General features: G+C 35.2%; 1 protein-coding gene across 1 annotated transcript in view; it reads right to left on the bottom strand.

Annotated features, from left to right (window-relative positions):
* USP53 (ubiquitin specific peptidase 53) overlaps positions 1 to 26,760 on the bottom strand; it is a 64,710-nt gene that overhangs the window by 4,337 nt on the left and 33,613 nt on the right. Inside the window, exons 7-15 of the mRNA XM_079919938.1 lie at positions 25,486 to 25,591; positions 24,743 to 24,889; positions 23,798 to 23,947; positions 19,302 to 19,464; positions 18,654 to 18,806; positions 17,165 to 17,311; positions 15,475 to 16,213; positions 14,321 to 14,397; positions 266 to 362 (exon numbers count right to left, since the gene is read on the bottom strand). Of these exons, the coding sequence (XP_079776064.1) occupies positions 266 to 362; positions 14,321 to 14,397; positions 15,475 to 16,213; positions 17,165 to 17,311; positions 18,654 to 18,806; positions 19,302 to 19,464; positions 23,798 to 23,947; positions 24,743 to 24,889; positions 25,486 to 25,591 (1,779 nt within the window). The remainder of the gene's footprint in view (positions 1 to 265; positions 363 to 14,320; positions 14,398 to 15,474; positions 16,214 to 17,164; positions 17,312 to 18,653; positions 18,807 to 19,301; positions 19,465 to 23,797; positions 23,948 to 24,742; positions 24,890 to 25,485; positions 25,592 to 26,760) is intronic.

A 26,760-nucleotide genomic window follows, 5' to 3' on the forward strand; every position in this document is an offset into this window, starting at 1 on the left:
GCACTGACTTGGGAAGGAGCGTGTGGTTCAGGCGGTAATGCGAGAGATGGGGAGCGGCAGATGAAACTTCGCTCACTCGGCTGCCACACACCTCCTGCTGTGCGGCCCAGTTCCAGCATCAGTCTGCAGCCTGGGGCTTGGGGACCCCTGCTCTAGACCCATTGCTTTCAGAGTAGTGACAGGTAGTATGCCTTTCTGATAAAGAGTTCCTATAATACATGCATTTAATTTAAAAGATTTTAGTATTCCAAATAGCTAGGATTACCTTTTTATCAAAGGATTTTTTATTTGTAGATATGATTCTGGGTGGGACTCATAAGATTTATAGGCTACTTCCAGGTTCTTGAGTTCTTTTCTAAAGCCTGAGGAAGGGAATGAGAAAAAATTATTTAAGTGATCTTTTAGAATTTACTCCATCTGTACTTCTCCATAATTTACAAAAGATTTTCTATTATCAGGTAATTCTCTTCCAAATTAACAGATGAAAACTAGTTCTTCAAGCCTCAGCTCAAATAATACCTCTTTCCTGAACCCTTTATACAAAATCAATGGCTCTTTCCTCAATTTTTTTTTTTTTTTTTTTTTTTTTTTGGTACGCGGGCGTCTCTCCGCTGTGGCCTCTCCTGTTGCGGAGCACAGGCTCCGGACGCGCAGGCCCAGCAGCCATGGCTCACGGGCCCAGCCTCTCCGTGGCATGTGGGATCCTCCCGGACCGGGCACGAACCCGAGTCCCCTGCATCAGCAGGCAGACTCTCAACCACTGCGCCACCAGGGAAGCCCCTATCTTCAATTTATTATCTCTTGAAAATGTCAGCAATCCCCAAAAAGTGTTATTCTAGATGGGTCGTGTGGAGCTGTGCTTCCCCTGTTTACTCTTTACTGACAAAATGGTGGGAAAACGCTACATTTGGAGACAGATGGCTTGAGTTGAAGTTTGGATTCACAGCTTATTGGTTGGTAACTTTATATTCCTAAAACCAACTTTACAAACTTATACCACCTTACAGTCTAGGTTTCTGCCTTTAAGTAATGAGATGCTGATATCTATTTTACCGTCACAGAAATATTAGGAACATCAACTGAATTTAAATGGGTGGGAGGGTATTATGATAACATAAAATGTTATCACACCACTAACTAGCTTCCATTTATTGACTGCTTACTCAAGTTGTAAGAAGTTGATAATAATTATTTCATTTAATTTTTACAACTGAACACCTTTTTACTTGAAAAGACAATGAACGAACTTCAGTTATTCAGACTTGAGTATGTGTCAGAAATTTTCTTGAAAATAAAAGAAGTGAAACTGTCACTTCGAATAAAACAACTGGCCGTATTTATTGCCAATCATAAAATTTAACCTTTTAGATGAAAGTAAAGAGCTTTGGAAAATTTGTATTGACCACCATGAGTTCTGTACTTTTCCAATACTTATAAAGACTTCCTGATAATATCTGTGGTGATGTTTTAAAATCTGTTCTTTAAAAATATATAGAGAGGGCTTCCCTGGTGGTGCAGTGGTTGAGAATCTGCCTGCCAATGCAGGGGACACGGGTTCGAGGCCTGGTCTGGGAAGATCCCACATGCTGCGGAGCGACTAGCCCCGTGAGCCACAATTACTGAGCCTGCGCGTCTGGAGCCTGTGCTCTGCAACAAGAGAGGCCGCGATAGTGAGAGGCCCACACACCGCAATGAGGAGTGGCCCCTGCTTGCCGCAACTAGAGAAACCCCTCACACAGAAACGAAGAGCCAACACAGCCATAAATAAATAAATATATATAGAGAGAGAGAGAAAAATGGGACTTCCCTGGCAGTCCAGTGGTCAAGACTCTGCACTCCCACTTCAGGGGGCATGGGTTCAATCCCTGGTTGGGGAACTAAGATCCCGCATGCCGTGTGACACGGCCGAAGAAAAAAGGATATATAAAAAAATGTATCCAGATAAATGACCTGGAAAACAGAATGGTGGAATTCACTGCTACGGAAGAGAATAAAGAAAAAAGAATGAAAAGAAATGAAGACAACCTAAGAGACCTCTGGGACAACACTAAATGCAACAACATTCGCATTATAGGGGTCCCAGAGGAGAAGAGAGAGAGAAAGGACCAGAGAAAATATTTAAAGAGATTATAGTCGAAAACTTCCCTAACATGGGAAAGGAAACAGCCACCCAAGTCCAGGAAGCGCAGCGAGTCCCATACAGGATAAACCCAAGGAGAAACACACCGAGACACATAGTAATCAAATTGGCAAAAATTAAAGACAAAGAATAATTATTGAAAGCAGCAAGGGAAAAATGACAAATAACATACAAGGGAACTCTCATAAGGTTAACAGCTGATTTCTCAGCAGAAACTCTACAAGCCAGAAGGGACTGGCATGATATACTTAAAGTGATGAAAGGGAAGAACCTACAACCCAGATTACTCTACCCAGCAAGGATCTCATTCACATTTGATGGAGAAATCAAAAGCTTTAGAGACAAGCAAAAGATAAGAGAATTCAGCACCACCAAACCAGCTCTACAGCAAATGCGAAAGGAACTTCTCTAAGTGGGAAACACAAGAGAAGAAAAGGACCTACAAAAACAAACCCAAAACAATTAAGAAAATGGTCATAGGAACATATATATCAATAATTACCTTAAACATGAATGGATTGAATGCTCCAACCAAACGACACAGGCTTGCTGAATGGATACAAAAACAAGACCCATATATATGCTGTCTAAAAGAGACCCACTTCAGACCTACGGACACATACAGACTGAAAGTGAGGGGATGGAAAAAGATATTCCATGCAAATGGGAATCCAAAGAAAGCTGGAGTAGCAATACTCAGATAAAATAGACTTTAAAATAACACAATAATAGTGGGGGACTTTAACACCTCACTTACACCAATGGACAGATCATCCAAAATGAAAATAAATAAGGAAAGCTTTAAATGACACAATAGACCAGATAAATTTAATTGATATTTATAGGACATTCCATCCAAAAACAGCAGATTACATTTTCTTCTCAAGTGCGCATGGAACATTCTCCAGGATAGATCACATCTTAGGTCATAAATCAAGCCTCAGTAAATTTAAGAAAATTGAAATCATATCAAGCATCTTTTCTGACCACAACGCTATGAGATTAGAAATGAATTACAGGGAAAAAAACGTAAAAAGCACAAACACATGGAGGCTAAACAATATGTTACTAAATAACCAAGAGATCACTGAAGAAATCAAAGAGGAAATCAAAAAATACCTAGAGACAAATGACAATGAAAACACAACGATCCAAAACCTATGGGATGCAGCAAAAGCAGTTCTAAGTGGGAAGTTTATAGCTATACAAGCCTACCTCAAGAAACAAGAAAAATCTCAAATAAACAATCTAAACTTGCACCTAAAGGAACTAGAGAAAGAAGAACAAACAAAACCCAAAGTTAGCAGATGGAAAGAAATCATAAAGATCAGATCAGAAATAAATGAAAAAGAAATGAAGAAAACGATAGCAAAGATAAATAAAACTAAAAACTGGTTCTTTGAGAAGATAAACAAAATTGATACACCATCAGCCAGACTCATCAAGAAAAAGAGGAAGAGGACTCAAATCAATAAAATTAAAAATGAAAAAGAAGTTACAACAGACACCCCAGAAATACAAAGCATCCTAAGAGACTACTACAAGCAACTCTATGCCAATAAAATGGACAACCTGGAAGAAATGGACAAATTCTTAGAAAGGTATAACCTTCCAAGACTGAACCAGGAAGAAATATAAAAAATGAACAGACCAATCACAGGTAGTGAAATTGAAACTGTGATTAAAAATCTTCCAACGAACAAAAGTCCAGGACCAGATGGCTTCACAGGCGAATTCTATGAAACATTTAGAGAATAGCTAACACCCGTCCTTCTCAAACTCTTCCAAAAAACTGCAGAGGAAGGAACACTCCCAAACTCATTCTATGAGGCCACCATCACCCTGATACCACAACCAGACAAAGATACTACAAAAAAAGAAAATTACAGACCGATATCACTGATGAATATAGATGCAAAAATCCTCAACAAAATACTAGCAAACAGAATCCAACAACACATTAAAAGGATCATACACCATGATCAAGTGGGATTTATCCCAGGGATGCAAGGATTCTTCAATATACGCAAATCAATCAATGTGGTACACCACATTAACAAACTGAAGAATAAAAACCATATGATCATCTCAACAGATGCAGAAAAAGCTTTTGACAAAATTCAACACCCATTTATGATAAAAACTCTCCAGAAAGTGGGCATAGAGGGAACCTACCTCAACATAATAAAGGCCACATATGACAAACCCACAGCAAACATCATTCTCAATGGTGAAAACTGAAAGCATTTCCTCTAAATCAGTAACAAGACAAGGATGTCCACTCTCACCACTATTATTCAACATAGTTTTGGAAGTCCTAGCCTCGGCAATCAGAGAAGAAAAAGAAATAAAAGGAATCCAAATTGGAAAAGAAGAAGTATAACTGTCACTGTTTGCAGATGACATGATACTATACATAGAGAATCCTAAAGATGCCACCAGAAAACTACTAGAGCTAATCAATGAATTTGGTAAAGTTGAAGGATACAAAATGAATGCACAGAAACCTCTTGCATTCCTATACACTAATGATGAAAAATCTGAAAGAGAAATTAAGAAAACACTCTCATTTACCATTGCAACAAAAAGAATAAAATACCTAGGAATAAACCTACCTAGGGAGACAAAAGACCTGTATGTAGAAAACTGTAAGACACCGATGAAAGAAATTAAAGATGATACCAACAGATGGAGAGATATACCATGTCCTTGGATTGGAAGAATCAATATTGTGAAAATGACTATACTACCCAAGGCAATCTACAGAGTCAATGCAATCCCTATCAAATTACCAATGGCATTTTTTTACAGAACTAGAACAAAAAATCTTAAAAATCTGTATAGAGACACAAAAGACTCCGAATAGCCAAAGCAGTCTTGAGGGAAAAAAACGGAGCGGGATGAATCAGACTCCCTGACTTCAGACTGTACTACAAAGCTACAGTAATCAAGACAATATGGTCCTGGCACAAAAACAGAAACATAGATCAATGGAACAAGATAGAAAGCCCAGAGATAAACCCACGCACATATGGTCAACTAATCTATGACAAAGGAGGCAAGGATATACAACAGAGAAAAGACAATCTTCAATAAGTGGTGCTGGGAAAACTGGACAGCTACATGTAAAAGAATGAAATTAGAACACTCCTTAACACCACACACAAAAATAAACTCAAAATGGATTAGAGACCTAAATGTAAGACGGAACACTATAAAACTCTTCGAGGAAAACATAGGAAGAACACTCTTTGACATGAATCACAGCAAGATCTTTTTTGATCCACCTCCTAGAGTAGAGGAAATAAAAACAAAAATAAACAAATGGGACCTAATGAAACTTAAAAGCTTTTGCACAACAAAGGAAACCATAAACAAGACGAAAAGACAACCCTCAGAATGGGATAAGATATTTGCAAACGAATTAATGGAGAAAGGATTAATCTCCATAATATATAAACAGCTCATGCAGCTCAATGTTAAAGAAACAAACAACCCAATCCAAAAATGGGCACAAGACCTAAATAGACAGTTCTCTAAAGAAGACATACATATGGCCAAGAAGCACATGAAAAGCCACTCAACATCACTAATTATGAGAGAAATGCAAATCAAAACCACAATGAGGTATCACCTCACACCAGTTTGAATGGGCATCATCAGAAAATCTACAAACAACAAATGCTGGAGAGGGTGTGGAGAAAAGGGAACCTTCTTGCACTGTTGGTGGGAATGTAAATTGATACAGCCACTATGGAGAACAGTACGGAGATTCCTTAAAAAACTAAAAATAGAATTACTATATGATCCAGCAATCCCACTATGGGGCATATACCCAGAGAAAACCATAATTCAAAAAGACACATGCACCCCAATGTTCATTGCAGCACTATTTACAATAGCCAGGTCATGGAAGCAACCTAAATGCCCATCGACAGACGAATGGATAAAGAAGATGTAATACATATATACAATGGAATATTACTCAGCCATAAAAAGGAACGAAATTGGGTCATTTGTAGAGATGTGGATGAATCTAGAGACTGTTATACAGAGTGACGTAAGTCAGAAAGAGAAAAACAAATATCGTATATTAACGCATGTATGTGGAACCTAGAAAAATGGTGCAGATGAACCGGTTTGCAGGGCATAAGTTGAGACACAGATGTAGAGAACAAATGTATAGACACCAAATGGGGAAAGCCGTGGGGGGGTGGGGATGGTGGTGTGCTGAATTGGGCGATTGGGATTGATGTGTATAAAACTGATGACTAATAAGAACCTGCTATATAAAGAAATAAATAAAATAAAATTCAAAAATTCAAAAAAAAAAGTTTTAAACAAGAAGCACTGCAGGTACAATGTTACCAAAAAAAAAAAAAAAAAGAAAAGAAATGTATCAACATTTGGAAGACTTGCATAATTTAGCAAACCAATATTTTCCAAATGAGGATACATGGATGTTTCAAAATCATGCGTGAGTAAAGGATTTATTCATTCTTTAAATGAATAAATAAAATATTTAAGATTTTCAGGTTTAATGCCTAATACAGCGAATCTTAATAGATATAGCAATAAAAGCTGTTTGAGGTCCTCAATACCTTTTGTAAACAACCGTTCCAGTTAATTGCAAATAGGTGTCTTTTTAAAATCTGAGTCACAACTATTCTGTAAAACTTCCCTTTTTATAACCAAGGAATTGAGACTTAGGGAAATGAAGTGTCCTAACCGATGCCATATAGGTGGTTAAGTGGCAACACTCAAACAAACCCAGGATTAACTGCAAAGCCAGTGCTCTTTCTACTACCTGCAGGCTCTCTTTCATGTATGCCTAAAACACAAGATCATTATACAGAATCTCCTTCTGATGAAACTACGCCATTAGTATGAACATCAAATAACAGGATATACTTTAACATGCTGATGCCCACAGAAGATACCAAAATATATGGCATTAGCTTGAATATTCAATTCATTCCCTATACTTCTGTACAATTCCAGTAAATTTTCCTGTATTTTCCCTTATTTTTAGTTGACCTTTTCATCATGTTAATTTATTTCAGTTTCCTCTCATTCTCATGCTTCTAGTCTACTGTACACCAAATCTGTGAACCAAAGATTGCAAAGAAAACAAAATCAAGTTATTAAAAAAGCAACTTTTATTTTTTAAACAATAGATAACTTTATCTTAGATGCCTTTTTATCTCTAAATTGATGTTCTAGGTACATTTTTTAAAACTACCCTGTCACTCAAAATTCAACTGGAACCTATAGTTGATCATAACATCTAAATATTACCCTATTTAAAAAATCTATATTGGTTATTATATGGCTCTGCAAGTTAAATCTTAGAAGTAATTTCCAAGAAAGAGTAATGTAATATACATGAGAAATTAATACCCTATATGCCATACTGCTCACACAGTAAATGGCAGCTCCCAATAAAAATGAAAAACACTGTTTTTTCTTCTTTTAAATCACCTCCACACTGTCCACCATATTTCTAACTCACTGATCCAAGACAAAATAAGTATAAACTGAGACAAATTCTTCTTACCTTCCCCTCCGCCAACTATTTCTATATCTACCAAGTGCCATACTAATAAAGTCTCAGAAATAAAAGGCAATATAATATATCACAGAGAGTCTCATGACCCTGTAACCTTGACACACTGCCTGAGTCTCAAAAACTAAGCCTCCCTCTTAAGTGAAGTACGTCAGACAGACAAAAACAAATATCATATAATATCACTTGTATGTGCAATCTAAAAAAATGATACAAATGAACTTATTTACAAAACAGACAGACTCACAGACATAGAAAACAAACTTATGGTTGCCAAAGGGGAAAGCAGAGGGTGGGGGAGGGAAGTAAATTAAAGAGTTTGGGATTAACATACACACACTACTATACGTGAAATAGATAAACAATGAGGACCTCCTGTACAGCACAGGAAACTCTACTCAGTATCTTGTAATAACCTATAATGGAAAAGAATCTGAAAAAGAATAGATATATATATACATGTATAACTGAATCACTTTGCTGTACCCCTGAAACTAACACATTATAAATTAATTATACCTCAGTTTAAAAAATGGTTGTTAAAAAAAAAACTAAGCCTCTCTCTTTGACAGCTACTTTATGACTAAAGAAAAAAAAAAGTAATATCAGAAGGAATCTTGATTATTTTTCAACCTTTAAAGTTTGAAAAATTTGTAAGTTAAAGTTACATTATAATTTCCCACCCACTGTGATTTTAACTTTGGAATGTTTATTTACTTCTTAACTTATCCAGAACTTCAAGTTTAATATTCACAAGTACAAAAAAAATTAAATACTTAATTCTTAAAGATTTCTTTACTTTTATTAAAGTATCCACGCAATGGGCAGCAGGAGGCAGCAGAGGTTTTATAAATATGTTTGAAATTTTAATATCACTATGGCAGGCATTCAACCAAGTGGTTTGACTTCAGAATTCCAACTAACTTAAAAATAGATGTGTTATTTTTCTCTTCTGCTGACATAGACATCCATGTGTCTTTACTGGGAATTTTGGCTTCAGGTTCTTTGCAAATCTAAGATAGTCAGATTTTAACACTTGGCACAGAAAATACTTCAACATCAAGGCAAGATGCTTTAATTAATAATGCTAATTTTGGTACTGTATACAAAAAACCTAAAGCCCAATAGTCAAGAAATCAAAATATATATACTTAATCTGAAAAGGTGACCTAGATTTAAAACAGACTTACATAGCAAGAAAACCAAACTGCTAGTCTAGACACTGTAATCCTCATTCTTGTTGTATCGGAAGATTTCAGACTATAATAATAATACTGCAATTACAAAGTCTAAACATTCAAGAGCAATAACCTAATCAATGACCTGATTTACTATAAAAAGACAGTTAAGCAAAATTTGAATATTTTAGAAAAAAATCACAAAACTTTAACTATATAAATATTTCTGGCTAAATTTACTACATGCCAAAAGGAACAGAGAGATACTTTAATATGTAATAATCTACCCTATCAGATACTAAACTTGGGGATGATACAAAATAAAAAGGCAAGAGTCAGTAACTTCTTTCCTCACTGGGATTATAATTTAAAGAAAGAGCAAATAATGCTATTTTGCTACAAATTAAATTTCAATACTGAAAGTTTATGGTTTTAAAAAACATATAAACATTTGGTGGTGCTGGGCCACAGCAAGTGCCTCTCGATGGTCTATGAAACTCTTAGAGAAAATAAATTTAGTATGCACAGAAACAAAACCAACTGTGAAAAGTACCTCATTCTTCAGATATACTCTCTAAATGAATATACTCTGAAGTTTGCAAAAAACATCTTAGAGGAAATAAACTTACGTATACGAATAAACTCTTCCAGTAAAATTTTTTTTCATTTACTAATTTTAGGATTTAACAACATTAAGGGTAGTATATTTCACTTAACATAATGGAGGTACAGATTTTTTTACAATAAGAATTAAGGGAATTAACAGATTTTTCTGACCACTGATTAACTTCTTTCACTCTTCCTTGTCATTTGCAAGATCAAGATTCTCAGCTTGAACTAACCCTGACTTCTATGATTAACTGAGATTAAGCCAAGTATTACAGACCCCAAAGTAAATGGCAAAAGTTTTTTGAAAGACCTAATAATTCCTTTGTGATCTGTTATTTACAATCTATAAATATCCAAACACATATTTATTCAGTAGATAACCTTACTCCGTAGAGAAAAGAGTCCACTAGGTATGAACTCCTTCAACTGACTCATCTAACACAATACACACTGAATGGTACCAACACTCACCTTTATCTCTCCCATTACAGAAAAACTACTACTCCCTTAATTCAAAGCTTTCCTTTGAAGTTCCATTCTCACTCTACCTCCAGAGATCTTACTCCATTAATTACTGTTCTGGTCTATTCTTATCTTCACACCTTTCTCACCCTCTGTACATCATTAGTTCCTTACCCTCTGTAACATACATGCAAAACTAAGCTCTTGCTTTCATTTTTCTCCTTTAGGTAGGGCTTCTTTACTATTCACAGCAAGGGTTTTGACAGACATGTGCACTTATTTACTTCTCTTATTTACTTTTTATTCTACTGTAACCTTTTCTGAAAAACTTTTAATTTGAAGATAATTTCATAAAGTTCAGAGAAGTTGAAAGATATACCTACCTGCATATCCTTTACTCAGATTCACCTATTATTAACACTTTACCCCACTTTTTTTTCTGAACCATTTGAGAGTAAGTTACAAACATCATGACCCTTTACTTCTAAACACTTCAGTTCTACCTCAATCTTGCTTCTATTCTAATGTTCCCTCTATTCTAATGTTTCTCTAATACTGCTTTTACTAGGTCACTAATGACTTACTAACTGCTAAACCAAACTTGGACTTTTTAATCCTTATTCTGCTTAATCTGTGATCACTTTTCTTTTTGAAGCTCTCCATTTTCCCAGTTTCCGTGTGCTAACTCCCTCTCCTGTATTTTCTCATACTTTCCAGCTACTCCTCATTCTTTTCCAAAGTTGCTCCTTCTCTCTACTCTTAGCTCATCTCTTTTAGTCAGCAAACCCCATGTTTCTTCCTTTGTCTATATTTTTTTCCCTGAAATCTCCCATTTTCCTGCATGATGTTGTCCATGTCTACCGCATTCAATTCCCATATATGTTGATGGCTACCAATACATAATCTTTCCTGCATTCCAGACATTTGTTCCTAACTAATCTACTTACCTAGATGACAAACCAAACAAATCCAAAAATAAATTTGCCATCCTCTCTCACCCCCAAAATTTGTCCCTTCTTCCTATATTCCTCCATTTGGTAAATGGTGAATCCATTTATGTAATACCCAAATACGGCCACCCCCAGCTTTCTCCTTTTCCCTCACTGTGCACATCTGTCACAGAAAGTGACTCCACTGTCCACACATTCTTATAATCTCTCAAATCTTCTTTCTTGACATTGATACTGCCTTAGTTTATACCCTCATCTTTTCTCTCCTAGGCTATTATTCATCTAAATAATTTTTCTCCCACTGCTCCAAATTCACCCCCTACACTGCCACCAAAGAGTCCTTTCTAAATGCAAACTGGAGTACGCTACTCTCCTTGTCCTTAGATGCCTTTCCATTTACTTTTTAGGATTTAAAAATAGCATAAAAGTTTCATCATGATTTGGCTTCTCTCTATCCTCTAACCATCACCTCACAATTTCCAGGTATGCATTCCAGCCTTGTATATAACAAACTAGCTGTATCCTTCCAATATGTGATAGTTTCTCCTGACCATGTGCTTTTGAACATGTCATTTCTTCTGTTTTGAATGTAATTTAAGGCATTTGACATTCTCCCCATTAGTGACCCATTTTTAAAAGAGGAGCTAAAATAATCTAAGTGGCATTGTGGAATTTCAACAATGTTCCCAAATAATAGCTTTAGGCAGTGTAGGTATGTTTTTTTGCAGCAGAATCCATAAATATAATAGGCTATATAATATCTCTATCAATGAAAAACTATCAGTGAGATAATTACAATGGCATTGTTATAGATTTTAATTTCTCTACCATCACATAAACTTGTACAGACTAATATTGAAAGCTGACTTAAATGTCAAACAAAATATGAAAATAAAAAATTTTCTAAGGTTTCTTAACTTTGTAAAAGTCTTTTACCTATGGATAGAAAGTCATTCTTCAGGTCAATAATGTAAGTGTACCCCCATTTTATAATTAAGAAGTAGGAGAAATCCAAGAAAATCATACCAAGCCACAAAAAATTAAACTGTGCCTTACTGAAAAAAAGGAAAAAATCCACGCAGGGCCAGTTTTTAGCTTGGAAAAAAAATTCCTATACCCACTTTAACATGTTCTCAAAGACTAGGGGAGGGAAATGCACATACAGATACCATAAGGCATGAACATTAATAAAGTTTCCCTAAGCAAACACTAGCTTAAAGAACTATGGTAGGCTTTGAAGTTTATTAAACAAGAAATAATTTTAATGTAATGCAATTTATGTAGTTAAATAAAACGTGGGGTACATAAAACCATAACAAGATACCACTTCACACCCATTAGGATGGCAATTCTCCAAAAAAAAACCCCAGAAAATAACAAGTATTGGTGAGGATATGAAGAACTTGGAACCTCTGCACTGCTGGTGGGAATGTAAAATAGTGCAGCTGCTGTGGAAAACAGAATGGTGGTTCCTCAAAAAACTAAACAGAGAATTGCCACAGGATCCAGCAATTGTGCTTCTGGGTATATACTCAAAAGAACTGAAAGCAGGGACTTCAGATATTTGTACACTAATATACACAGGGGCATTATATACAATAGCCAAAAGGTAGAATCAACCCAAATGTCCATCAACAGATGAATGGATAAACAAAATGTGTTACATCATATAATGCAATATTATTCAGCCTTAAAAGGAATGAAATTCTGATACATGGATGAACTCTGAAGACGTTGTGCTAAGTGAAATAAGCCAGTCACAAAAAGACAAACCCTGCATGACTCCACTTATATGAGGTACCCAGAGTAGTCAAATTCAAAGAGACAGAAAGTAGAATGGAGGTTGCAGGGGCCAGGGGAGGGGGGAATGGGGAGTTGTTTAATGGGTACAGTTTCAATTTGAGAAGATGAAAGAATTATGAAGATAGATGGTAGTGATGGTGGCAAAACAATGCACATGTACTTAATATCAGCCAATGGTAACTTAAAAATGGTTAGAATGACAAATTCTGTGGTGTATATTTTAACACAATAAAAAAAAATTAGTTTTAATTGGCTACATACATACTATTTCATATTAAGTGGGGAAACCCAGAACAAAGCTATTATAGCAATGCGCTCCTAACCATCGAAATTTCTATGACCTTGTGTTTTTATTAATATCAGGAAGCAAGCATCATTTTATAAAGAGCACTGAACTTGCAGTTATTGTTCAGTTTTTACTGACTTCTGCTGTTGATTTCTGGCCAGCCTTTTACTGTTTCCTGTAATACTTGGTTACCAGACTTTTATCAGATTTTTTAAACAGGCGAGACATTTTATATGGGAAAGGAAGGTTATTTCCTTAATATAAGTGTTTCCTTCTGATATTATACCATTTGATGAAAACAAAATAATTAAACATTTAATCATATTCAATATCTGCAACCTGAAAAATAATCTCCACAAAAGCCTTAAGGATGATAAAGACTAAAAACAAACTTTAAAATGTGTTCTTCGTGGCTATTTTTTATCGTGAAAAACTATAGCCCTTCTAACCCTCTGAATTCTAAAATTTGAAGACAATGACTTTGATTCCAACCTCAGTAATCCCCTTGCTCATCATTTTCCTTGATCCCTGTTCCCCAAATCCTTCAGGTATAACCTCTCAGTAACAATGCCGAATTCTGTAGACAAACATCTAGTTTTCTTTGCTTCTGGGCCTCTATGTGTTGCTAACAAATCGCCTATAATAATGTCACACCATTACGTATTTACTGTTTCCGAAGTGAACTTTTCTAGCAGGCTGTTTATCAATTTTTCTATCTGTCCTTAACGCCTGTGGTAGACATTAGGACCGTTCATACATATTGCAGTGCACCAGCAAATTACCCTTTTCCACCCTCTTTGAAATTAGGCCTGGCTGTTAAGACTTGCCTTGGCCAGTCAGATGTGAGTGGAAGCACATTTATCACTTCTGGGTTGAAAGTTTTAAGAGCTTACATGTGATTCACTATGTGTGTCCCCTTCAATCTCCTCTCCCCCCAGTACTGCAATGATCAAAGAAGTACTGGTAGAGATGGAGTCCCATTAGCCTCAGGCCCTGAGTGATTACTAGGAAGAGACTTCATGCTGACATTCACAGGACACGCGCTGTGAGCAAGAAACAATCTTGTACTAAGACATGGAGATTTTCAAGTTGTTACCACTGCACAGCGCAGAACCTAGCCTAGCCTGACTGACACACTTTCCCTTTTTCCTATTCCCTGAAGTAGCTATTCCCATCTTTTAAGACTTCAAGCATAAACTCTCCCAGCTTCCATCCTCATTACTCATAAACTTATCAGTGACAGGACTGTCCTTAGCTTCTTTACTCGTAATACCATGATTTATTCTTTACTGCTACTATGATAATATATTTAAATAAAATTTTTACCTTCCAAGTAGTTTTTGCTCTGTTGGGAGGTACAGTTCATACGATCTATGTTTAGATTGCTTGTCTTAATCTGGTTGCTAGAGAATAGAATAAAACACACACCAAACACATCAGCTATAATGGATTATTATTTAGTTTACCCCAAGAAAAAGAAAGGAAATAACATTTGCTAAACAATTATTATATACCATGTGCTGTTCTAGGGGATTAATGTACATTATTAATCTACATCTCACAACTTAAAATACTTAAAAGGAGTTGTTATCCTCATTTTTCAACAGGAGATTAAGGCTGTGAAAGTCAAATTAATTTGCCCAATAATTAAAATCCAAGCCTATCTGATTACAAAGTTCTGATCTTTCTAATACCCTAGGCTACCCCTTTCGAAGAAGTATTATGAAATTACCCTGCAAAGTAAAAAAGCTTCCCAAGTCTTTATTACAGTGATTATTTCGGTAAAACATGAGCGGTCGCTTTTTCTGGCTTTTCAACAATGAATGTAATAAAACACCAGCTAACATCAAATTAAGATGCTTTAGATCGATTAAGAGCAGAAATAGTGGCTAAATTGACCTAAGTGGTGGACATGTTTTAGAGGTTACACAAAGAACTGCAAATAGACTGCTAACAGTAATATAATAAATGATTTCAGAATTAATTAAGAATTAATTGAATACAAACTTAGTTATTTGGCTGTATTCTTTAATACTTGCTAAAGGAAAAATATCTCTTTCATGGAACTGGGTTGTGACAGAAGAAAATAACCCCAGTTCTGAGTTACAAATGTTAGAAATGGGATAATGAGCATTAACTAGGTTGAAGAATTAAACAATTAGCTGAATGACTGAGATACACCAATTTAAATCTATGGTTTAAAACTTGTAGTATATATACATCAATAGCTTTTAGTGGCAACAATGATAATGTATTTTACTTTCTAAACTTCCCCAAAATAAACAGTTGTTATTTTTGGAATCAAGAAATAACTATTAAAAATAGAAACTTGAAATATCAAATAACCTGCAATATCCCAGGATACTCTGAGCTCAAGCTCTTTGCCTTTCATTTAACTGACCCCAACCTTTGAAAGTTACTTCAAATAACTAAAAAGAGAGAATGGTGGGGGGAAATTATTCACATAACTTGTGTATTACCTGAAGGATGCGGTTTCTTTAACACCACTGATATCCATCACTGCACCATTTCCATCGATAACAGGTGACTCCAAATTAGCAGAGCCATTACTGATATGATCACTGCTTTCATATCCAGACTCTGTCCTTTGCATCTGCCAATTGTCACCATGAACTTTAGTTTCTTTGAGGGCTTTATTTTTTTCTGCTCCTTTTCCATTAAATTCAAGGGAACTCCTGCTTCCTGTTTCCTGCTTCATTTCATCTTCATATATAGTCATTAAACATTTTTGCTTTGGATTCTCTTTTGGACAACTGTTAAAACTCTGATCTTTGCTACATTTAGATTTGTTACTAATATTTGATTTATGTCTTGGACTATGCTGCCTTTTTTCACTTTCATTAAAAATACTATCGACATTTAATGTTTCTCTCATAGGTTTCCAACCTCGATTTCGGCTTTTAGTGCTGCCATTACAGCTGCTTCCTTTATCCCTAGAATCTTGGCTACTGTCTGTATCATATCCAGTACCACTGTCACTCTTAAATTTGCCAGTTATTTTCTCTCCTGAAGCAAGAATCTGGGATTTACTTGAACTTAATGTTTGTGCAGAAGCTCGACTCTGATGGGCAATTCGGTCATGCTTACACGGTCCTTTTCCTTGACTATGATATAGATGTGGATTCCCATATTGTCTAAAGCCATTTGGGGCAGGAGGTGATCCAGACTTGAAATGTGGAAGGTCTTCATTAACCAAATCTTTAAAAATAAATAAAAATACAAATGAGCTACTCTTCAGAGCCACTTTTTAGTCACAAGCCAAATACCTTGTTTGAGAAGAAATGTTAAACAGTAATAAGTAAATCATAAAATAAATGGTTATATAATTATTTTAAAAAATGATCTCTAAAGTAGATGATAAGATAATTACAGCAATTTTAAAAAACTATTCTATCTCATTCATAATTAATAAAAACCATAAAAATAAAAATATTTCCCACCTATTATATTGGTAAAGATTTAAAATTTATTAAACCAATTGCTGCTGGAAACAGACATCTAATCACTGTTGGTGGGAGTGCAGACTGTCAAGTATTTTAGGAGGACAACTGAGCCACACCTACCAAAGTTGAAAATAAATAAACATACCCTAAACCCAGCAATTATTCTGAAAGAATTTTATGCTAATGGCTGTATGCAAAAAGTACCTGTGAAAGGATTTCACTGCAGCAAGAATCTTAAATCAAGTTCTAAAGTCTAGCAATATCGGTTAAATTATACTATGTTCATAAAGAAAAGAGCATAAAACCATAAAAAGTAAGACGTGCTCATAATGAACTGGAAACTATTAACAGTGGAACAGAGTGAAGGTCAAGGGTTGCAGGAAAAGAAGTTCTTTTCACTTAATTTTATAACCTTCCTTATTATTCGAATGTACCACACGGGTGAATTGAATTTATAGTTAAAAGTAAAGTTGAAACATAAAAAACACAAGTATTCCAGGCTAGAATTGAATAAGAACTAGGAAAACTTTACATTTATAGGTTTAATAGGTATATTAAAGAAATCATACTAAGATACATAATATCTAAATAAATATATATAATATATAAAGAAATTATATTAAATTGTATTAAATTATAAAACTTAGCCTTAAAATAAGAAATTAGCTGCCCCTTTTCCAATGAATGCTGTAAGTTCTTAAGTTACCTCTATGTCTGCCCAAATCTTTTCTTTGTCCCCTTTCCAAATCTTTCCTTTGTGAGGAAAGTAAGTTTTTCTGTTCAATGGCTTTTAGAGCACATTCTCTGGAAATGTCTTTTATTTTTTCCCTTTGATCATTGTGACTTGACTTAACTGTAAAAGAAACCATTCTTTAATAATGATACAGATCATTTTTCAAATTGCTCAATAAAAGTACAAATTGAACTATATTAAAATTTAAGATGCTATATATTAACAAAATACAGATTAAACTATACAATAAAATCATTTTTATGCTTAACTAAAAACTCAATGTGATTTATGCTGACACTAGAGATGCAAGCTGTGTTTTAAAACTTCATGTATAGCTCTACAGCGAATGTAAAGGAAAACAAGAGAACTTTTCTTGAAATAATGAGAGCTAAAGGTAACTGAGTGGTTAGTATGTGTCAGGCGCTATTCTAAGTGTCTAAACTCATTTATCAATACTCCTCTGAGGTGGGTACAATTACTATCTTCATTTTGGATTCAGAAACAGAGGCATAGAGAAGTTAAGAACTCGCCCAAGTTCACATAGCTTGTACGTGTAGAACCAGGATTATTAACACAAATTGCCTGGCTCCAATGTTTGTGTTCTTAAACACATACAGTTTCTAGTAAAAGTAGGTATCTTTGAAAAATAGATAATGGCTTAATATAAGAGTATCAATAATACATAAAATGGAAAAAGTTCCATTAAGAACTTTTAAAAGCATTTATCGTAAATGGTAATTGTTAATGCTGAATCTTATCACCCTTGATTAAATGGGTTACTTTTAGGGTTAGACATTATTTCATTAATATATTTAAAAGTTCCTTACAAAATCATCCTCAACATCCACCCACTTAGAGTTTTGCATATTTCTAAACCATAACTGTACATCATGCTGTGATTGTTTCATGTTGGACCCTAATCACAGATCTTGGATTGTGAAAATTAAAGCTGTGGAATGATAATAACAAGAGACAGTTGAATAAAAATGAGGTTAAAAATAAACTACAACTATAGTAACTTCAAACTATTGTTGCATTCACTAATACTACATTTAATTTTGGCATATGAGTCAAATTATTAACTGAATGTTTTTCCTCTACAAGTTAACAATTAACTCCTTGAAGGAAAGGCCATATCATAGCTTTCTCTGGTGACAGTCCAGGTTGCCTCCACCCTATTACGTACAGCCTTGAGTGAATGGAGAAACTCAAACACTAGTCACGTCAAACTGTTCAAATAAAACTATAGGTCTCGGAGAAATGCTTAAGTCCAAATACAAAATTTTGTTTCTACTTTTTATTTTCTCTTCATGGCCAAGGAAAGCTAGTTAAGGACTCTCCTCTTGGTCCTTACCAAGAATTACAGATTCAGTAAGTGAAGAAAGAGGGAAGCTTAACTATGAAGAGAGGGGGAAGCTTAACAGTTCAAGGACGATGTAAAAATGACAATTTAAATACATACCTGTTCCTCTACTGCCACTTGTTTGAATGTGGCTCCGATTAAATGATGAAATACTATCTGCTTGAAATTTTTGATTTTCTCTCTGTTTTGTCTGATCACCAAATCCATTTTCTTTTGAATTCTCCGACTTATGAATTGAGGACTTTTCACATCCTTAAAAAGACCAACAAAACTGTATAATCCCCTTCCTCCTCTCCACCAGCAGAAGAGATATTTGAATCATCTTTTCAGACATTTTTAATGATATAGAGAAAATTACTTAAAAACTTAGAGGACTGACATCTTTTAAGGACTTCTACATGCTTTGTAGGGCATTCAAAAATGGCCTCGCTGCTTTGGACTTTTCCAGTGTACTAACTCACTTTAAATCTCAATATTTACTGCTAGTAAGAGCTACCAGCCAAGTATCCCCTCCTGTGTTTGTGTGACCATAGTCGTGGGTGGCTGCTGAAGGTGCTTCTGAGGCCACAGAGGAGGAAAGGTTTCTTTATAAAGACTAATTCTAAGTATTAGAATTTTCCTGAACTCCACTTTACTGAAACTAAATTTTGAAATTATCCTCAACATTCATTTCATATTCAGTATATTAGTATTCCTAGTGTGATTGTGATAACAGAAAAACACTAAAAAGAACTTTTAAACAATTACCTATATTTTCTGCAACGGATTTATGAGGTGACCAGTTGATGACCTGCCTGAGCGCATCTTCAGTGGAAACTGCTGTGCCATCTGGGTTTGCGTAAAACAAAAGCAGTGGTTGGAAGTGGCATCGGATACACTTGGAGACCACATCTTTCCATCTAGTTCCAACCTTAAAAAATTACAAATGAATAGGAACAAAACAAAACCTTGTAATCAATGTGTTACATGAAAAGGCAGAGACTGAATTACTTTGTATATTAAAAAATTTTAAAGACACTCAGACACTAGCAGTTCAACTGTTCATCACACTATATGATTAATTTTATTTAGTAACTAGTCTAGATAAAAATCATATAAACATTATCATTAAAAAACTGATGGGCAAGATTGTACACTTTCTATATCAAGATCTAGATTATCAAAATTTTAAAGGCTTTGTTCATACATGTTGACTGACTTTTGACAAAGACTTCAAGCAATTTAATGGGGAAATATAAGAGTCTATTCAACAAATGGTGCTGGAACAACTGGATGGCCGTATGATGACTGGATGGTAGCCACTGCTGCTTCTACTTTCAATGGATTCCAGAGACTGACCATCTACTATGTGACGTCAGGGCCAACATGGCAACTGATGCAGCAAATCCAGAACCACGACTTCCCACTCGGAGTAGAGGAGCAGGATGTTGGCACTCTGCCTGTGTCCTGTGCTTGGGAGAGTGGAATGAAACAGCACCCAGAAGCCTGTGCTTCAGCTCATATTAATGTGTAGATACCATTCTTGTAGCTGTTAACTGCGAGTTTAGCTTGATTTAAGGGTTTGGGGGGGACCATTTAACTTAATTTCTGCCAGTTTTGAGATGTCTATGTAAATAGGGTTGGCACAGATGCAACAATGTGTAAGACTAGGTGATGGGGTCACACTTATCCGTGTTCCTATGGAAACTATTTGAACATTTGTTTTACATGGATTTTTATTCACTTTTCAAACATGCTACTAAAGTGTGCCCCTCAACTGCTGAGCAAGCATTTGTAGCTTGTGCATTGGCAGAATGGGCCAGAAGCTTAGTGTTGTGACCTGTTTTAAAATAAATAAATAAAGTATCTTGAAATAAAAAAAAAAAGGATATTATGCCTAGCAAAGGAAGCCAAACACAGAGAATGTCTATTGTAAGAGACCATTCACATAAACTGTAGAATGAGATCAATGATTTCCTGGGACCCAGGGTTGGGGACAGTAAAGGGACATGACAGGATTTTCTGGAGTGATGAAAATGTTCTATACAATGATTGTGGAGGTTAAACAGGCATGTATACAGTTGTCAAAATCCAAACTAGACACTTAGAATGGGTACATTTTAATGTTTGTAAATTATACCTCTATAAAGTTCATTTAAAAACAAAACAAAACCAATGAAACAAAGCATTCTAGAATATTCGCTTTTTATTAGAGAAGGGGTCTTTAAAAAAATTTGAGGAGTTTGTTCAAATTACACATTTTTACTTTTTTTTTTTTTCCGGTACACGGGCCTCTCACCGCTGCGGCCCCTCCCGCTGCGGAGCGCAGGCTCCGGACGCGCAGGCCCAGCGGCCATGGCCCACGGGCCCAGCCACTCCGCGGCACATGGGATCCTCCCGGACCGGGGCATGAACCCGCGTCCCCTGCATCGGCAGGCGGACTCCCAACCACTGCGCCACCAGGGAAGCCCCAAATTACACATTTTTAGCTGTTTACCCCCTTTACCTGGGATTCTGAGATACTTGAAGAACGAGAGTAGTTTGAAAACAAAAGAAACCTGAAACTCAGAGAGTGACTACCCAGTTCTTCCTTCAAATTTTGACAATTTAAACTTCCTTCAAATTTTGACAATTTAAATGCAAAATAGGAGTGCCAAAATGTTGCTGCATACTGACTCAAGATGGAACTTCTTAATAAACTGCCATATCAAAGTACTAAGTAATTCAAGCAAAGTGTGGACTTTAGAATATGAGTTTCCAAATTTTTTCACTGGCTTTATTGAATATAACTTAATAAAATAAAACCATCCAATTACACTGTACAAGTCAGTGAGTTCTGCTAAATGTCTACAATCATGTAATCCTCACTTCCAAAACTTTCCCTGTACCCCTTTGCAATGCCTGGCAACCAATGGTCTACTCTGTCACTTTGTGTTTTCCTTTTCTAGAATTTCACATAAGCGGAATCATATTATTTAGCTGTTTGTGTCTCACTCCTTTCATTTAGCGCAATGCTTTTGAGATTTTTCTACATTGTTGCATGTATCACTAGTTCATTCCTTTTTATTGCTGATTATTATATTCCATTGTATGGTTGTACAACTTCTTTATATTCACCTGATGATAGACATTTGAGTTGTTTCCAGTTTTGGTTACTATGAGTAAAACTGCTATGAAAATTGAAGTACAAATTATGTATGGATACATGCTTTCACAGGAGTGGAATTGCTAGGCTGTATGATAAACATGTTTAAATTTATAAGAAACTGATAAACTGTTTTCTAAAGTGATTGTTCAGTTCTGCGTTTCCATCAGCCTCACAAGAGTCCTTGTCAGCTCTTGGTATGGTCAGTCTTTTTAATTTTAGGCATTCTAATAGGTGAGTAATGCAATCTCATTGTGAATCAAATTTGTACTTCCTTTGTGCCTAATGATGCACTGAATATCATTTCAAGGGCCATTCATGTATCTTCTTTGGTGAACTGTCCAAATCTTTTGCCCACTTTTTAATTGATTTGTCTTTTTATTATTGAGTTTAAGAGTTCTTGGGCTTCCCTGGTGGTGCAGTGGTTGGGAATCCACCTGCCAACGCAGAGGACACGGGTTCGAGCCCAGGTCCGGGAAGATCCCACATGCCGTGGAGCAACTAAGCCCATGCGCCACAAATACTGAGCCTGCGCTTTAGAGCCTGTGAGCCACAACTACTGAGCCCACGTGCCACAACTAATGAATCCCGTGTGCCTAGAGCCCGTGCTCTGCAACAAGAGAAGCCACCGCAATGAGAAACCTGCACACCGCAACAAGGAGTGGCCCGTACTCGCCGCAACTAGAGAAAGCCCGCACGCAGTAACGAAGACCCAACACAGCCAAAAATAACTAAATTAAATACATAAATTTAAAAAAAGAGTTCTTTATATATTCTGAATATAGCCTTTATTAGATATATGCTTGACAAATATTTTCTCCCAGTCTATGGTTTGTCTTTTTATTCTCCTAACAGTACCTTACTGAAGAGCAAAAGTTTTGACAAAGTCCAATTTATCAGCTAGTTTTATGGTCCATGTTTACTGACTGTTATCTAATAAATCTCTCTATAGCCAAACAGCAGTTTTAACCTTCTTATCTGATATGTCTACTTCTGTCATTTTTGGTCTTTTTTTTTCCTAAGGCAATTTAATATCAGATCTGGCCTGGAACTGACCTCCGAGATCAGTTATTAGTATGAACCCTCGTTTTTGAGGTGCTGATGAAGTTTCTGAGAGAAAAGAAGGTGTGCTCCATTTCCCTACTCTGCCTGCTCACCCCATTTCATGTGATTTGAAGAAATGAAATGGCAGAGAAGGTCTGTTGTTACTGATATTCCTTCAGGGCATGGGTCATGTCTTCCTACTTCTTTGTATATTCGGTAATTTTTTAGTGAATGCTACTTTGAAATGGCATATTAAAATTTCACTGAATTTTACATTTTTGGCTATTGAACTATTTTGTTTTCCTTTTAAATTGTTGACATGTAGTTATGTGTTATGTCATATGGTATCATCTTGGCCCTTTGAAGGCATCATTTTAAGCTTTTTATGTCAGGTCCAGAGCAATCTTCAGTCTAGGAATAATTTAGCCCCACCATTAAGGTGATATTTTTCTGAGGATTCAACTTGATGTCCTGTGTATCCACTCTTGCTAGTACGGATGCAAACTATTCTAGCCCCATGAGTTTAGGGAATTGTTTTCCAGTGGTCCCTTCTGCCACCTTGTGCTCATTTACCCTACACATGGTGGATCACTATTCAGCCAAAGATTAAAGGGGATCCCTCTGCCAATCTCCAGGACTTTCCCTCTGTGCAGCTTTCTTTCTGGTAATCTGTCCAGCAAATTTTAGCCATCTTGGCCTCCTTGAACTCTAATTTCGGTTTCCTCAACTCAGTGAGACTACTAGGCTTTGTTTGGGTTCTCCCTCGCTGCACTGCAATCCAGAAACTACCTCTAGGCAGGAGGCAGGGATCATTGTAGGGTTCATCTTGTTGGTTTCCCTTTTTTCTGTTCAACTGCCTGTCGTCCAGTGTCTAAAGCAGTTGCTTCATCTATTTGGTTTTCTAATTTTTAATACTGGAGGGCTTTAAATGATGCTATTATAATTAAATTCACTTATTTCTATTTTATATACTTACATATAATAATTATTTTATATAATTATTTCATTATTATATCATTTATTCCTAAAAAGTAAAAATCACAATAAATATTCCAGTTAGTAAAGCGTCACTTACCTCTTTCACATTTGCATCATCAAAAAATACCCATTTGGAACTCTTGGTATGAAAAGCAAAGGCACAGTAATGTCGGCTAGTGTAGCAAATCATGCCAACAAGGTGAAGTTCGCTATTTTTGGCATTTTCATCAGTAACCCTATAAAAAAGCTGTTTAAAAATAATGTATATTTAATACTGTATCTTTTTTAAAGTGAGGAACAATTATTTGATGAGTCATGCGTTTGATTCTCTATGAAAAATATTTCTCATGCATACTGCCCCAAACTGATATTATATTAGTACTAAAGACACCACATTGCCCTGTTAACAGAATTACTACTTTCAATTAGTCCACAAGAAACATTAAGTCCAATAAAATGTATTTATTACAACTTAGTTTAGTAGCACAGTATCTCTAACACAGAATTGACACTTTACATACATAAACTCAAAATGTGAGGTAAATTACACATTTCCTGATAATTCATGATTGAATCACATATTTTAACATACATTAAACGTACTACCTCAAGATAACTATTTAAAAGTTTAATTGTAATATAAACCAATTCAAAATGTATTAAGATGGTAAAAAGCATATTAAGAGATAAGAGCTGTAGATGAATTTTAAATCTTAAATTTTTCTAGCTTAATATTTATATTTATAATCATTATCAAACACACACATACACACATGCATACAGTATCATATCATCATCACTCTATAGTGATACAGGGATAGAGCACATGATGGTTTAGTTTGTAACTGAAAGACATTCCTAGTCTAAGCAAGAAAGGCATTCCAGTTAGCCTGATTTGATTAACTTTATCAGAGTTACATCTGCAAATTATTTCCTTTAGAAAGAAAATTTAGTTCTGAAAAACAAAGTGCCTTATAATATATGAAGACGTTTTAGAGGAATTTAAAAATAAAAAGGAAGAGAAGGAAAAGAGTTGATATACCCCGGGAAGATAAAGATGTGTCGCGAGATTCCGAACAACATCCTCGGTCAAGTCAGAATGCTCAGAGTCCCAGACTAAACCAATTGTAACAATCTCTGGGCAATTCATTAAAACACGCCGAATTTTTATTTTTTGGCCACAGTTACTCTAAAGAAAAACACAAAAGACAACTTTTGAAATTATCAAAACAGATATACCACAGGTAATGCCTTATACAGTTTGTATTATGCAACAACATTCTTAACATGTATCAGAAATTTATTTCTTCAGCATATTAAAATAGACTTCTAGCAAAGTATTTGTCTTAATTATTGATTAAACATAAAGTTTATTTTAAATCAAAGTACTTTTCTTCGGTATTTCTGTAAATCTGTTAAAACAAGAATTCAACCTAAAAAAATAGCAGATATAAAGCCCTTGAAGCCATTAATAATGTTACATGAGGGAAGAATAATACCATCTGTAATGTTTATTTAAAGAAAAACAAAAAAGAAATTCTCTTTAGTCAAATGATAGACTTCAGAACTTAATCAACATATGCTACCTTAAATCCTTCACAGTGTTACAAGTTTTTAAAGAAATAAGAGCTCATATGGTATAAAGAGTTACCTAAGAAAACACTGAAAAAATAAATTCTTCAAATTAATTCCAGATATAATTAATATTTGCATGGTAATTTCTGAATGTCTATTTTCAAATTTACAAATACAGAAGCACACTAGTGTTCTCCAAATTATACTTACAGGACATTTCCTATAGTCATCAGTTGTATTTGCTGCTTGCAGCAATTCTGCAAACATTTCAGGCTTAGAGCGTTCATGCCTTTCCATCATTCTTTCAACTTCATTGCTACAAAAGAAAGAAGCAGTCCCAAACCTGGCCTACGAACTTAAAAAATATCCAGTAAATTTGCATCAAAAATACTAAGTTATCAATATCGGTATGATCATTTTTTCTGTCTTAAAACACAATTTTGTTTGAAAAATTAACCATGAAGTAAATTTCCATGAAATGAAAAATTATGATATTTGGCAGGTTATGATGAAAAAAGGTCAAGAACAGAATAAAATAACATGAAATCATACCATTGTTTGGAATTAGATGAATGAGGTAAGATGTTCCATCTGAAGGTAATTCTAAGTTAGCAGTTTCTTTTACGTTATTACTTAACAAACAGGGACTTGAGTTTAAACTTTTGCCTAACAAGAACAAGAAACTTTAGGAAAGGCTCCCTCTCTGGCCTAAAGTTCCCATAAACAAAGTTATTTTCAGCTAAGAGAAGCGCCCTTTGCTGATTAATGCAGAAGTCACAACCAAAGCTACTTAAATGAGGCTTGTGCCTTTTGTTCCTATTATGACTACTAACCATTTCATTAGAGTCTAGGCAGGGTATCAGTGCCATTTTGTATCCAACTTCTCCTAGAGTCAAATTTTTACATATCAAGGTATTAAGTAACTTTAAACAACTATTTAAACATTTCCAAAAAGATATATAATGTAAGCTCAATACGCCTACTAGTTTCCATTCGTGGTGCTCTGGTTTTACTTAATAGTAATTTTAACTATCCTAGAGCTGGATATATTTTACAGTTCAGTGGTAAGTAATATACAATATTCAATAACAACTAAAAGTACCAATTCTTCTAAAGCACTTCACAAGTAGACTAGAAAGCACTAAATCCGTCAGGCTCATTCAAAATGCACATAATGGTTTTTTACAAAATTGACAGCATCAGAGTAGTGGTTAACCAGATACATTTTGAATTTGAAATGAACCCAGACCTGGATTTCAATCTTAATTCATCCATTTACCAGGTTAATCATATTAAACCTATTTCTTGATCAACAAAAGTTTTTGTTAAGATTAAAAGCAACAATTAATGTAAAGCCTGGAACATAGTAAGCATTGAACAACTGGTATTCAATACTTATCACCAATAAGAAGAGAGAGATTATAATTAGAATTCAAATTCTGGGCTTTAGCAATTCATGGCATGGACCAGAGAGAGACTGATGGA

Source organism: Stenella coeruleoalba, assembly GCF_951394435.1.
Source record: "Stenella coeruleoalba genome assembly, chromosome: 4".
Classification (NCBI taxonomy): Eukaryota; Metazoa; Chordata; class Mammalia; order Artiodactyla; family Delphinidae; genus Stenella; species Stenella coeruleoalba.